The 15,786-nt window shown below is 44.9% G+C and overlaps 1 protein-coding gene across 1 annotated transcript; it reads left to right on the forward strand.

Annotated features, from left to right (window-relative positions):
* Positions 1-586: 586 nt before the first annotated feature.
* Positions 587-15,721, forward strand: LOC137357130 (transmembrane emp24 domain-containing protein 4). The gene is made up of 5 exons (XM_068023188.1): positions 587-785; positions 7,503-7,603; positions 10,715-10,840; positions 12,335-12,481; positions 13,697-15,721. The coding sequence occupies exons 1-5, from the start codon at positions 650-652 to the stop codon at positions 13,844-13,846; spliced, it is 660 nt and encodes a 219-aa protein (XP_067879289.1). The 5' UTR covers positions 587-649; the 3' UTR covers positions 13,847-15,721.
* The last annotated feature ends 65 nt before the right edge of the window (positions 15,722-15,786 follow it).

Genomic DNA, 15,786 nt, shown 5'->3' on the forward strand with positions numbered 1-15,786 from the left:
GTACTGTGCTTTTGGTGTGGTATAGCATTAACACATTCGTGTTTCGGCCAGCACCTTGCGTGCTAAAGCATGCGCAGCATCGGCATGCTCGTCCCAGAGAGCGCATGCGTACTAAAATCAAAACAAAAAGTGCCGGAAATGCTCAGGAGGTCTGGCAGCGTCTGTGGAGCGAGCAGCAGAGTTAATGTTTCAGGCCAGTGACCTGGTAAAGGTTAGAAATGTAATTGTTTTTCAGCAAATAAAGTAGGGGTGGGGCAAAAGAGAACAAATGGGAAAGTGTTGATAGGACAGAGGGTCACAGAGAATAACTGACAAGGAGGACATGGGGAAAAGACAAAGAGTGTGTTAATGGTGTAGTGAATGACAAAGCGTTAGTGCAGAGAGAGTGTTAAATGACAGAATAATGAAAGCATCTGTGGAGACAGATACAATGTTAACGTTTCAGGTCAGTGACCTAACATCAGATGCTGCTTGACCTGCTGAGTATTTCCAGCACTTTTTGTTTCAGATTTCCAGCAAGTGCAGTATTTTGCTTTTATTTTGGCGCATGCGTACTGCCCTCCTCCCGTTGCTGGATGACGCAGACGCAACGATCGTATCCTGAATCCGGGACGCAGGCGCAGTGCGGGGACTCGGAGCAGTGGTCGGAATGAGGCGGAGTGGCGTAGTCTTGTCAGTATGGTTGAGCATCCAGCTCGGCCTCTCGCACGGAATCTACTTTCATATCGGGGAGACCGAGAAGAAATGCTTCATCGAAGAGATCCCTGATGAGACCATGGTGATCGGTGAGTAGCGCGGCCTGAGTCTCAACGTCCCGGCAGCGCAACGTCATCAGAGGGGACAGCACCCCCTTCAGGAGGGTCGGAAACCCCGTGGGAGCGAGCGCGCCCCCTTCTGGCTGGCACTGGGCATCCTGCTCTTCACTGGCTGGCACTGGACATCATACCTCTCACTGGCTGGCACTGGGCATCCTGCTCTTTACTGGTTGGCACTGGGTCTTGTACCCCTACTGGCACTGTGTACATTGCACTGACTCGGCTTGTCATCTGCATTCTGGCATCAAGCACAAGATTGTCTGCCCACACCCTGGGATGAGTGCTTCACATCTGGAAAGCATGCTCACACTCTCCAGTGTTGGGCATCATGCCCTATAGCGGCTGACACTGTGTGGTACAGAGCATGGTTCATTGCTTGCCTGGTACCAAGCCAGTGTACACCAAGGCAGAAGCAATTCAGAATATTTGATACCAAACTATGCCCATCTTATACTGCCTGGCATCGGGAGGAGAGTACCAAACTGGTACAGTTGTGTCTGGGAAATGAAAACTGCGCCAGATAAGTGATGCGTATAGGAGAAAGAGGAAGCCAGGCCATTTTCATTATTCGCCCTTTCACTCTCTTGTGCAACTGTCTTCGAAAAGGTCTGCGCCCAAATGGAGGACGGGAAACTTGACAAACTTGGATGTTTATTATTTCAGTTATATATATGATTAAATCACAGATTTGTTACAGTGCAGAAGGAGATCATTTGGCCCATTGTGTCTGCACTGGCTCCTTGAATGAGCAGTTCACCTAATGTCATTCCCCTGCTTTCTCCCCATAACACTGCACATTCTTCCTTTTCATATAACAGTCTAATTCCCTTTTGAATGCCTCAAATGAACCTGCCTCCATCATACTCTCAGGCAGGGCATTCCAGATCCTAACCACACACTGCGAAGAAGTTTTTCCTCATGACCCTTCTGCGACATGGGCATAAAAGTATTTGTGCTAGATTTGTAATGACCAGCTAATATGTGATCCATTGAAATTATAATATGAGGCATCGGGTGATGATCAGCAAGTTTGGACCCTGCTGTCTGATTTAGTGAATGTCAGGAGCGTATTGCCATGACTATGGTCTGTCAGTGAAAATTTAAAGTGATTGGTATAAAGATTAGAGGGAGATGGGGAATTTTTTTTTCATCCAGAGGGTGTTGGGGGTCTGGAACTTACTGCCTGAAAGGGTAGTAGAGGTGGAAACCCTCAACTCATTTGAAAGGTGCACCTCAAGTGCTGTAACCTGCAGGGCTACAGACCAAATGCTGGAAGGTGAGATTATACTGGGTGGCTCATTTTTCGGCAGGCGCAGACACGATGGGCCAAGTGGCCTCTTTCTGTGCCGTAAACTTTCTATGATTCTGTGATTCCATTGTTCCTAAGAAAATGCCAAATAGGAGATTTTTTGTGCAGTTGGGACTATGTGAATTTTTAATTTTGTCATTGAACACATGGGCTGCACTTTTCATTCATAATTCTCCTCACTGATCAGCTTGTTGATGAAAGACCCAGAATACATTCATGTCTTTATTGCAACAATCACTGTTCATGTAAACCAGGACCGAGCAAGTAGGACATCGCTGCTAGAATGGATTTGCGGCAGGTGGTGAGGAAACCAACAAGAGGGAAAAACATATTTGACCTTGTCATCACCATTCTGCCTGCCACAGATGCATCTGTCCATGACAGTATTGGGAGGAGTGAACATCCCACAGTCCTTGTGGAGAGGAAGTCCCACCTTCACATTGAGGATACCCTCCATCGTGTTGTGTGGCACTACCACCGTGTTAAATAGGATAGATTTTGAACAGATCTAGCAATGTAAAACTGGGCATCCATGAGGCTCTGTGGGCCAATAGCAGCAGCAGAATTGTACGCAACCACAATCTGTAACCTCATGGCTCGGCATATTCCCGACTCTACCATTACCATCAAGCCGGGGGATCAACCCTGATTCAATGAAGAGTCCAGGAGGGCATGTCAGGAGCAGCACCAGGCAAACTTCAAAATAAGGTGTCAGCCTGGTGAAGCTACAACCCAGGACTACTTGCTTGCCAAACAGCGTAAGCAGCATGCTATAGACAGAGCTAAGTGATCCCACAACCAACGGATCAGATCTAAGCTCTGCAGTCCTGCCACATCCAGCCATGAATGGTGGTGGACAATTAAACAACTAACTGGAGGAGGTGGTTCCACAAATATCTCCATCCTCAACGATGGGGGAGCCCAGCACATCAGTGCGAAAGATATGGCTGACGCATTTGCAACCACCTTCAGCCAGAGGTGCCAAGTGGATGATCCATCTCGGCCCCCTCTTTAAGTCCCCAGCATCACAGATGCCAGTCTTCAGCCAATTCAGCCCACTCTTGGTGAGATCAAGAAATGACTGAAGGCACTGGATACTGCAAAGGCTACAGGCCCTGACAACATTCCGACAATAATACTGAAGACCTGTGCTCCAGAACTTGCCGAGCCCCTAGCCAAGCGGTTCCAGTACAGCTACAACACTGACATTTATCAGGCAATGTGGAAAATTGCCCCGGTAGGTCCTGTAAACAAAAAGCAAGACAAATCCAACCCGGCCAAATACCGCCCCATCAGCCGACTCTGGATTATCAGGAAAGTGATGGAAGGTGTCGTCGACAGTGCTATCAAGCTGCACTTGCTTAGCAATAACCTGCTCAGTGACGTTCAGTTTGGGTTCCGCCAGGGCTACTCAGTCCCGATCTCATTACAGCCTTGGTTCAAACATGGACACGAGCTGAACTCAAGAGGTGAGGTGACAGTGCCTGCCCTTGACATCAAGACTGAGTATAGCATCACGGAGCCCTAGCAAAACTGGAGTCAATGGGAATCATGGGGAAAACTCTCCGCTGGTCGGAGTCATACCTAACGCAAAGGAAAATGGTTGTGGTTGTTGGAGGTCAATCATCTGAGCTCCAAGACATCACTGCAGGAGTTCCTCAGGGTAGTGTATTGGACCCAACCATCTTCAGCTGCTTCATCAATGACTTTCCTTCACTCATAAGGTCAGACGTGGGGATGTTCGCTGATGATTGCACCATGTTCACCATTCGCGACTCCTCAGATACTGAAGCAGTCCGTGTAGAAATGCAGCAAGACCTGGACAATATCCAGGCTTGGGCTGATAAGTGACAAGTAACATTTATGCCACACAAGTGCCAGGCAATGACCATATCCAACAAAAGAGAATCTAACCATCTCCCCTTGACATTCAATGGCATTGCCATCACTGAATCCACCACTGTCAACATCCTGGGGATTACCATTGACTAGAAACTGAACTGGACCAGGCACATAAATACTGTGGCTACAAGAGCAGCTCATAGAGAGATACAGCACCGAAACAGGCCCTTTGGCCCACGCCGACCATCAACCACCCATTTATACTAATCCTACATTAATCCCATTTTCCCCCCTCACATCCCCACCTTCCCCTACCTACACTAGGGGCAATTTTTTTTTTACAATGGCCAATTTACTTAACAACCTGCAAGTCTTTGGCATGCGGGAGGAAACTGGAGCAAACCCACACGGTTACAGGGAGAACTTGCAAACTCCACACAGGCAGTACCCAGAACTGAACTCGGGTCGCTGGAGCTGTGAGATTGCGTTGCTGACCACCTCCAGGCGCTTACCCATTGTCTCTCGAGATAAGGAGGCCAAAGAAGGGAAGAGATAAGGAATCCTACGGTGAGTAACTCGCCTCCTAACTCCCCAAAGCCTGTCCACCATCTACAAGGCACAAGTTTGGAGTGTGATGGAATACTCTCCACTTGCCTGGATGGGTGCAGCTGCAACAACACTCAAGAAGCTCGACACCATCCAGGACAAAGCAACGTGCTTGATTGTCACCCCATCCACAAACATTCACTCCCTTCACCACCAATGCACAGATGCAAGATGCACTGCAGCAACGCACCAAGGCTCCTTAGACAGCACCTTCCAAACCCGCGACCTCTACCACCTAGAAGGACAAGGGCAGCAGATGCATGGGAACACCACCACCTGCAAGTTCCCCTCCAAGTCGCACACCATCCTGACTTGGAACTATATCGCTGGGTCAAAATCCTGGAACTCTCTTCCTAACAGCACTGTGGGTGTACCTACCTCACAGGGACTGCAGCGGTTCAAGAAGGCAGCTCACCACCACCTTCTCAAGGGCAATTAGGGATGGGCAATAAATGCTGGCCTGGCCAGTGACGCCCACTTCCCATGAATAAATTAAAAAGAAGAATTTTAAAAAACATTGATTTTTAAACTGTTGCTGGAGTAAAGAAAAAACTTGTTTTTAAAAAAAACACCAGATCCACAAAGGGGCCACTCCCTGCTCCAATTTAATCCACAATGGACTTTTGATTACCAGGTGTTGAAGGTGGAGAAGCTAACCTTTCAGGTTAACTGCTAAAATGGCCGAATACACAAACAGACATGGACAGACCAGTTTAGTCACATGACTAACTGGCTGTTGGAGTTTTTTGAATTTGAACTTGCCACAGAATTTTAAAACTCAAAGCTGTTTGCTCATGGACTGGAAAAGACCTCTCTCCTGGCTGCTTATCTCTTTCTCACCAGCTTTGGAATTCATTGAAGACATATGAACCCCAAGAGAGAAAAGTCTCTGACTGTGAACAAGGTTTAAGAAGAATACTGGGCCCCAATGAAAAGCAAGAATTACCCACAAGCAAGAACTATCTGCAAAAGGACTACAGTGAACTCGAAACACAGTAACAAGAAACTCTTCTGATATTGCCTCAAACCTCTCTATTTTTGTTCTTTTTTATTCTGTCTCTATTTGTATGTGCGTATCGTATATGCATGCTAGCGTGGGGCGTGGTGTGTATTTGTAGGCGTTAACCAAATTAGAGTTTAAGTTTGAATAAATTTCACTTTTCTTCTTTAATCCTAAGAAAGCCTGTTTCTGCTCATTTCTTTGCCTTCTAATTGGAAAGTGGTGAACAAGGAGTTAGCAAGGGGAAGCTCAAAACACAGTGTGTTTAAAAATTACATCTTGTTACAATAAGACCAGGTAAAGGCTGAAGGAGACCCATAGACACCTTTCTCACCCGGTCGTAAAAACACCTTCAATACAAGTACAAGTCTTTTCAATGTTTAGCCGAGTCGTTGGATTTTTTCTTTGCAGTTTTTAATCTGTTTAATACAATGAATACAGTCCATGTCCTGTCCACAACATCATTCTTGCCACACTTAATTGTCAAAGCAAATTTTTTGAATTTCATTGGCTTAAATGCAAATTTTTTCCGATAATCTTTTAAAATCTTGTTGTCCGTGTGTTACCAATTGGCTGTGGGTATGGATGCGATATACTGTTTCAGTCACTTGCAGTACTTTTACTAAAAAAAAGTTGATATGCGCGCACACAATATTGTGTAAATGTACCTGACATAAAGATTTACTTAACAAACCTCTACCACATTCAGTAGCAATTTCAAGTCGTTGCCAGCTACCAAAATCCCATAAAGAAATATTAAGAATACAGTATTGTATTTGAAAGAGAAGAGATCTTTGATTGCTCATGGTATACAAAGTCTCCACTGAAAGGTTTTGAATTCCTACAATGCACTCACAACCTTGGAGCATCCCAAAGCGCTCCTCAGTTACTGAATTACGTTTAAAGAACAGTCCCTGTGGTTAACTGGACAAACGCAGCAGACAATTCATGCACAAGGTGCCATATACAGCAGTGAGATGCGTGCCCAGTTAGTCTGTTTTGGTGGTGTTGGTTGAGGGATGAATATTAGCCACCTGCTCTTCTTCAAAACAGTGCCAAGAATCTTTTATGCCCACTGCAACAGGCATGGATCAGCTTCGCCTTCCATTAGTACTGCACTGAAGTGATTGCTGGATTTATGTACTCAATGGATGCTTTTTAAAATTTATTTATTCACATGTCTATGTTCCTGTGGATGTGGGCGCTGGAAAAGGCAACATTTATTTCCCACCCTTAATTATACTTGAGGAGCTGCTGGTGATGAGCTAACTTCTTGAACCGCTGCAGTCCGTGGTGTAAAGGTACTCCCGTATTGCTGCTAGGTCATGAGTTCCAGGATTTTGACCTAGCAATGATGAAGGAATGGCGATATATTTCCAATTCAGGATGGTGTGTGACTTGGAGGGAAACATGGAGTTGGTGGTGTTCCCATGCACCTGCTGCTCTTGACCTACTAGGTGGTAGAGGTCGCGGGTTTGGAAGGTGCTGTCTAAGGAGCCTTGGTGCTTGCTGCAGTGCATCTTGTCGATGGTACACACTGCTGCCATGGTATGTCGGTGGTGAAGGAAGTGAATGTTTTAAGTGTTCGATGGGGTGCCGATGAAGTGAGGGTGGAACCCGCAAATTTCTGACTTGAGGTGAGAATGCTTCCAGTCTAACAAGCAGTACATGATTACTGAAACACAGAGGCAGTTACCAGGGAAAATATCACTGGGGAATAATAGTTTCTCTTGACGATAAATACCAGCCAGTATAACTATTCCAAGTTCATCAACTGAAAGCAACAGAAGGTTATGCTGATAGCGTGAAATGAAGTATGCCGGGAGGAGGTTCTTGTCGAGCATAAACACCAGAATAGACCTGTTGAGCCAAATGGCCTGTTTCTGTGCAGCACTTTCTGTGTAATTCCTTTTTCAAATGTTTAATCTAGGTAACTACCGGACTCAGTTATGGGATAAGCAGTCAGAATCTTTTCTGCCCTCGACTCCAGGATTGGGGATGCATGTGGAAGTGCGAGATCCTGACTTCAAGGTAGGGTGCAACCTGGAGTTGGGGTATGTGTTTGTATCAGAGGTTGGAAAGTAATATGGGTGAACACTAGAGCTGTCCTTGTTGGAGGAGATACGAACTTACAAACATACAAAATATGAGCAGGCCACTCGGCCCCTCGAGCGTGCTCCGCCATTCCACAAGATCATGGCTGATCTGATTGTAACCTCAACTCCACATTCCTGCCTACCCCCCCGATAACCTTTCACCCCCTTGCTTATCAAGAATCTCTCTACCTCTTTCTTAAAAATATTCAAAGTCTCTGCTTCCACTGCCTTTTGAGTTCCAAAGACTCACGACCCTCTGAGAGAAAAAAAATTTCATCTCTGTCTGAAATGGGCATCCCCTTATTTTTAAACAGTGACCTCTAGTTCTAGATTCTCCCACAAGAGAAAACATCCTTTCCACATCCACCCTGTCAAGACCCCTTAGAATCTTATATGTTTCAATCAAGGCGCCTCTTACTCTTCAGAACTCCATTGGATACAAGCCTCACCTGTCCAGACTTTCCTCATAAGACAACCCGTCGATTCCAGGTATTAGTCTGATAAACCTTCTCTGAACTGCTTCCAATGCATTCCAATCCTTCCAATATTGTACACAGTACTCCAGATGTGGTATCACCAATGTCCTGTATAACTGAAGCATAACCTCACTACTTTTAGTTTAGTTTAGTTTAGTTTAGAGACACAGCACTGAAACAGGCCCTTCGGCCCACCGAGTCTGTGCCGACCATCAACCACCCATTTATACTAATCCTACACTAATCCCATATTCCTATCACATCCCCACCTGTCCCTATATATTTCCCTACCACCTACCTATACTGGGGGCAATTTATAATGGCCAGTTAACCTATCAACCTGCAAGTCTTTGGCATGTGGGAGGAAACCGGAGCACCCGGAGAAAACCCACGCAGACACAGGGAGAACTTGCAAACTCCGCACAGGCAGTACCCAGAATCGAACCCAGGTCCCTGGAGCTGTGAGGCTGCGGTGCTAACCACTGCGCCACTGTGCCGCCTGTACTTTTGTTCAAGTAATGTGCAGAAGTGACTTTGGTCAGACATTTTAGTGTTTCCCAATGTACAGTTGCTTATGACGTAAAATTATTTCTTGTTCTGATGTGACTCCAGCAGTGTGCTGTCCTTTACCGGGCATGGAGCGTCAATGGAAAATCATCTTTCTCCTATCCGATGGGCTCCACTGCAGGAGCACAGACTCTCATGTTGGAGATGTAGATGCCAAGTTCCCAGACGTGAGTTCGGCTGTTTGGGTAATTTGGTATCAGTCACCTGGCTCAGCTAAACACATTGTAAGCAATCCATAACATCCCACCTTGGAATATTGGGTTGGGCACAGATGGTTGTTTCATCGTGCTGAGTGTAAGAGGTTTCAGATCTTAAACAAATGCTACGAAAGTGCCTCTGTGTTTTGTTAAATATTTTTTTTTTTGAGGATTTATTTTTGAAAGATTGGAGAAATGTTAAACATTGTGGTTTTCAAAGGGGGTCATATGAAGGCCACTTGACTTGGAAAAACAGTCCCTGGAAATGTTTTTCAAAAGGGGCACTGAGAAGTCTTGTGAGGAAAACAAGCCTTTCTGGGAAACCACCTGACTTCTAGCTTAGAGAACTTTGGACACCTTGAGAAGTTGTTTACGAAGAAGTGACAGGTCAAGATTGATGAGGTCAAAAGGTTGACCTGTTGTTGGTTTTGCTTTTGAATTGTTTTTAGTAGAGGTTGAACTGTAATAAAAGGGAGAGAACTTCTAAGGAGAGAAGAGAACTTCCAGGGAGAGATTAGAATTCCTAGGAAAGGAGCGAATACCACAACCCAGCTCAGCTTTCTAGCACCTCTCGAAAAGACCCTGAGAAGTCCACTGTGTCAACTCATCTCGTCTCCTGTCTTTGAAGAAAAGCCTGCTAAATTAATTTGCAACGCCGCCTGAAAAGGACTGTTCTAAAAGATCCCAGTGATCTGTCTCCGTGTACTCAGGCCAGACTGAATGCCGGTTTTGGAACAGCACATATCTCATCTGCTGTTACTTCAAGAATGATCAAGTATTCAGCCCAAGTGTTTTTTTGTCTGTAATAGAGCTCTAAAAACAAAAATTCCTTTATTTTTCCAGTTACTGTGTGTATGTGTGTGTGTGTGAGAGAGAGAGTGTGAGGGGGCTCAGGTGAAAAGGGAACTTTAATATTTCAGTCTGTGTGTTTTTGCTTTTCTTCATTCCTGTTTCAGACTTGTTTTATAATAAACCGATAATTTTGTTGTTTATTAAAGAAACCTGGTTGGTGTGTTTTATTCTGGGTTAAAAATAGAGTCTGTGATTGACTGTATCGGTTTAAGTAGGACAAAATTTAAATATATGTTGTGACCCGTGGAGAGGTTGAACTAGAATAAACAGTGCACTCCTGCAAATGAGGACTTCAACATGATTTATGTAATTGTTGAGTTTAGTAGCAGTGCAAACTTTGAGTGCATATTTTCTTTGTGTGGTGGTCCCCACATAATTAAAGCACATTTCCATATGGAGTGACACTGCTAAGTATTGCTGGATAAATATCCCAGATAGAAATCTTTAGCAAAAAGGATCAGATGAATTCAAAGTAATTGGAGCAGAGCTCCAGTGATGGGTAAAGTGATGCTGATCAGTACGATACTGAGTCACGCAGATCAGGAAGGTCTGCACTCAGGTGGCTGATTTCAGATGGGATGGCAGTGGAAGGATTGCAATTGGCCTCAATGCACTTGGTTTAGGGAGAGGAAAGCCAGCTAGGGACCTTGCTCCTGATCTCTCTCTGGTGACTGGGGGAACATGCCTATGAACGGATGAGATCAGGATCTGTGGTAAAATAGCCTGTTACATGTGGAACCGCACCCCAGAAAGAGTCAGTCATTTCAGGGAAGCTGAATACTACCTTAAGTTGTGAAAAGCTATTCTCAGATTTAACAAGGCAAGACCATGTGAACTCTTCTCTGTTCCGAGAGAAGGCTGCTTGCTCCGTCTTGTTTTGCGTCAGGCAGAATTGGGAGTTTGAGCACATTTCTACTTGTCCACTGTCGACTGACTGTTTCTTCCAATTCCCAGATTATCCTCTCCCGGCAGTACGGCTCTGAGGGACGATTTACTTTCACATCACACACTCCGGGTGAGCATCAGATCTGCCTGCACTCCAACTCCACAAAGATGTCACTGTTTGCAGGTGGAAAACTGGTAAGAGCTGGACATTGGGTATATCTGTGAATTTAACTGTAGGGCACCCCATCGGAAAAAATGCAGCTGCTGGTGTTGTTTCTGCTCTGTTTCATTTTATCTCAACGTGAAGATGAAAATAGTACGTTGTACGGAATAAAACGCGTGGCGTACGTTCAGCTGCTGGAGCAGGATCAACATCTGCAGCCCTGTTCTGATGCTGTGTTCCTCCTTGAGCCTGCACTGAGTCTTAATCCTGTTTTTTACTGTGGGTTTCTATATTGGTTTGTTCACCCAGTCCCACTGAGAGATTCACCACCTTGTTCTTTACACAAAGTCTGTTAGGATCCCCTGAACATCCTGTATTCAGTATTTCCAATGATAGAATATTCTGGATAACCTCTCCGAAAAGGGCAACTAGACCTTGTGTACGTTGTTAACATAATTCAGCTCACGAGCGGTGGGACCAGAATGATAGCAGCATCAACATGATTTCCCAGTGCTCTTCTACATAGCAAGCTCCAGGCTTTTTACTAAAAGTTTCCAGCATAAATGCATGTTTCGAATTTCTATTTTAATTCTTGCTGGTAATTTTTTTTCTTCATGAACTTGACTTCCTTCAGCCGATGCTCTCATTGTCCCATGGGCACAGCCTCCTTCAGTACTTGAGTGACCCATGTTTCATGGCTCTGCAGCTGAATGCACGTTGTGGTGTGGTCCTGAGTCATACAGACCAGGAATGAAACAACCTCCATCTGTATGTCTGTATGGCTCAGTACGAAACCACTGATATCAACCAGGGCTGTTAATATGCCACAATTGCCATCACTGACGTTGGTAAGGGAGAAGAATATTCTGCTCCTGCTCACTATATAGAGACTCCCTGCTGCACAGAGATTACTGGACAAGTAATCCAGAGGCCTGGACTAATGAGTGCAAATCCCACTATGGCGGCTGGGGAATATTAATCTAGTTAATTAAGTAAATATGGAATAAAAAACTAGTGTCAGTAACGGTGATCATGAAATTACCGGATTATCATAAAAACCCATCTGGTTCACTGTCGGGAAGGAAAACTGCTGTCCTTACACGGTCTGGCCTCGATGTTTGTCCATACCCACAGCAATGTGGTTTACTGTTTGGTATCCTTTGAAATCATGTAACAAGCCTCTCAGCTGTCTCAAGGGCAGTTCAAGTTGAGCAATAAATGTTGGCCTTGCCATTGATGCCCACATCCCATGAATGAATAAAAGAAAACAATACATGCATAAAGACAGGATCAGGCTCAGCTGCGATGCTTCCATGCTCGAATACCCTGCTGACTCACATTGTCTCGCCTCGTATTTAATGATTGATACCTGTGTGAGGTATCAGCAGTGCTGGAGATACCTGTGCACCAGTGCCTCATCATTGTGTGTCTTCAGGAAAGGCAGGTTGGGTGGAATTATTGTGACGTTATTAATGTGTGGCATTAACTGCTTATCTTCAGTGAACACTTCTCCCTCTCTGGTTTAGCGAGTGCACCTTGACATCCAAGTGGGGGAACATGCCAACAACTACCCAGAAATCGCTGCAAAGGATAAATTGACCGAACTGCAGTTGCGAGTCCGGCAGCTGCTGGACCAGGTTGAACAGATTCAGAAAGAACAGAATTACCAGAGGGTGAGTGAGGAGCAAGTAGTGCTCCAGGAATCTAAAGCTGCAGCAGCTCCTTTTGGAATACACAGGGATAATTTTCTGGAATGGTCCGGTGGGAAATCAGAAAGACAAACACTGCTGTATAATCATAAATAGCTTGCCTCCGGTGATTTGCTGCAGCAGGAGTGAGAGACATGGATCTCCATCTATCTCAGCAGCCCTTCTCTGGACCTCCATTTACAACATCTGAGAGTCAATAACTACAGTTCAGAAGCAGACTGTAGGCAGAAACATGTGTTGAGGCAGAATTGCTGTGGCTCCTAGACGTGACTTATGTGCTGAGATTTATTGCGCGCAGTTTTTAACGGGTACAGGGTGCTTTGAAAAATTGACTTTTTTCACAACACCAGCTTTACTGTTGTGTAGTGTTATGACTGGATCTGAGACTCCATTTAACCCAGTTGCCAGTTTCTGTTTTTGTAAAATAGTTTCATCAAACTTCAAGGGGGCTACCTCTTTTCATGCATAGTTTCTACATTCAGAGCAACAGTATGCACTTCCCCCTAGCCTGGATGGTTGTGAATATCTTGGGCTTAAAGATTGCAGCTACCAGTTATTTTTCAGATGGCTAATACGTGCTGAAGTATCAAACTCATACAAATGCTATCCACTGCATTTTGTTTCCCAGTATTTTCTGAGCTGAATGTTGTTGAGGTAAGGGTTCGAAAGGCAATGGCAGCCGTCCCATGTCTCACCCAGTTGGCCATTCTCCATCTCTGAGCCAAACAGTGTGTGTGGACTGTGCTCGACTGTGGAGGGCATCAAACTTAATATTGTACTCATCTGACATGCACATTGCAGTGCTGCTGCTGAATTGCAGTCAGGAGCAAAAACCCTGGCGGATTTTCCTCCCTTCCTGCCCAGGGGTGCAGAGGCCATTTGTGGTGCACTCCACAACAAATAGAAACACATACGTAGAATTTACAATAAAGAAACTGGCCATTTGGCCCAACTAGCCTGTTTACTCCCCACTCCCACTTGAATATTACCTGCTGCCCCAACTAAGATCAGCTAACTCAGCACAGGGTTGCAGTTGAATCTGGGACTTGCACTCAGTGACCTTGTTCACGGAACCTCGTGGGCGCCTGCTTGTTCTTGTCTAATAGATTGCTTCTGCACTTAAGAAGTGAAAGTTTATGGCTGATTTTCATGACTTTGGTCTTGTTTTCACTGCTTCAGTACAGGGAGGAACGATTCCGGCAGACGAGCGAAAGCACGAACCAACGCGTCCTATGGTGGTCGATTGCACAGACGATTATCCTAATCCTAACCGGAATCTGGCAAATGAAGCATCTCAAGAGCTTCTTTGAGGCTAAGAAACTAGTGTAGATGTCTGTCAGCTGCCATCATTGCAAGAACATGACAACAAAACTCAACCCGCCTCCCCCATCCTCACTGACTCGCAATTTAATGTGACTTTGTACATGTGGTACTTGAAGCTCTTCTAGAAATTAAAGAGGGGATGGTTTGGTTGCATATCTTATAATGATCACACTAGTGCGAATGTTGTGGAACAGTTAGTGCAGGGATCCCTGGTATATCTCTGATAAAATGTTGCTTCATAGTTTACCTGTGATTGTTGATTGAAGGTGGGAGTTTGCTTCTAAAGAGATTTTTGTTCCTGATGATCATGTGTTTCGGATTCGTGAAAAGTCACAACAAATCTTTCTGTAGAACTTGATGATCTCAGAGGGTTCTTTGCCAAGTTTTCATAAAACACTGCCAATTAAGGTTTGAAATATGCAGCATTACTGCCATGTTTGAATTCTGTGTAGTTCGGATTGAGATCATGAAGCCTCCTGCACTTGCCCATTCGTCAGAACCCAGGTAATGTTGCTCCATCCAGCTTGTAAGTTTTATTTCTCATTGATTCTGACTAAATTATCATTGTTTCTTGAAAAGCAACAAAACTGCAGAAACAAACATGACATCTACTTCTGGTTTTAAATAAACTGATGAAAAAGTATTTAAGGGAGGAATTTTTACAGCCGCTTACTAAAAAGAAACCCTTGAACCTAGATTTGTTTACTCAATAAGGGAACTCTTCTCTCCCGATGATTCCTTGTCTCTATTTTTGAAGATGATTGCTTGGTGAAGGTTTGGGATCGGTGATTAGCTATGCTAACTTTGGAAACTGGTAGCTTTGCCTGAGTGATGAAAGAGATGGGAGAGAATCCACAAATCAGTGTGTCTTCTTACAGGTTAAGTGACCTTTGTTGTCCAAGGACCTGTTTATCTTTAAGGATTTGAAAGCAAAATTTAAAAGGCCGATTTTAACTCCCATGTGGACAGGCCTCTAGGTGGAATGTTAACCACCCAGACCTCTGCAGCGGGAGTACCAGGAGATTTTAATTCCCGTGGCTCAGCTGTACAGGGTGTCACTGGTACCCAAAGAAACAGTGCCCTATAATCGGGCTGGAGGTTGAGTCGGGTATCATGGTCAAGGGGAGGGAAGAGAAACCAGCTGTAAGAAAGGCCCATGGTTTCCTTGTGGGTCCCAGAGGAGCACTTCATATTTCTCCAGGCTCGGAAGAAAACAAAAGGACCTTTCTGGGCCTCTTCTGGCCCTGGCTCCTCTTCCCACCTGGCCTGCCACAGCTTCCTCTGCCCAGGCTTTGGGTTAAAATAGCAATTGGGCCCCGTTTACATCACAGGCGTGCATATTTGAAGGTGCCACTGCCTTCCTCCGAGTGTTCAACCCACAGGCAAGTGGTGGGATTGGTCCAGGTAAGTCAGTGCGGCCAGTTTTAACTGCTTGCAGGCTTGGTTTCCACTGAGCAGGCAGGATCTTTCATAGGCCCTTAGCCCTCGTCTTATTGCCAGCTGTCATATTTAATAAGATCTACCCTGTGAATTTTGCAGTTTGCCAACAGTTCCTCTCCAACACTTGCCATGTGCTGTCTCCTATCTCGTTGCAGATTGTATTAGATGGAGCTCTGATGTTGCTGTAATGTGATGCACTGTGTTAAGAATCTGTGGTGTTCAATGTAGCAGTTCATGCATGGATGGAGGAAGCCGTTACACTGAAAGCATATTCAGGTGTCCTGTATCCTGGGTACTTGCTGCTGGTTTTAGTCAGCCCCAATTTGCCCCATTGCTACTGTTCCCCACACTGTGGCCCTTTTGGTACAACTTATTACATCACTGGAATGGAGAAAGTCATCAAAATTTGAAATAAAATTCTTAAACACTATTGTATTAAAACATATGCCTGTGTGACATTACTTGACTAAGAGATACGTTTTAGCTGTGATGATTCATAACCAAGA

Source organism: Heterodontus francisci, chromosome 47 (assembly GCF_036365525.1).
Source record: "Heterodontus francisci isolate sHetFra1 chromosome 47, sHetFra1.hap1, whole genome shotgun sequence".
In the NCBI taxonomy this organism is placed as follows: domain Eukaryota; kingdom Metazoa; phylum Chordata; class Chondrichthyes; order Heterodontiformes; family Heterodontidae; genus Heterodontus; species Heterodontus francisci.

Coding starts and splice junctions, on each gene's coding strand:
- LOC137357130 (XM_068023188.1), top strand. CDS start 650: ATGAGGCGGAGTGGCGTAGTCTTGTCAGTATGGTTGAGCATCCAGCTC. Junction 786..7,502: donor TGATGAGACCATGGTGATCG/GTGAGTAGCGCG, acceptor TGTTTAATCTAG/GTAACTACCGGACTCAGTTA. Junction 10,841..12,334: donor TGTTTGCAGGTGGAAAACTG/GTAAGAGCTGGA, acceptor TCTCTGGTTTAG/CGAGTGCACCTTGACATCCA.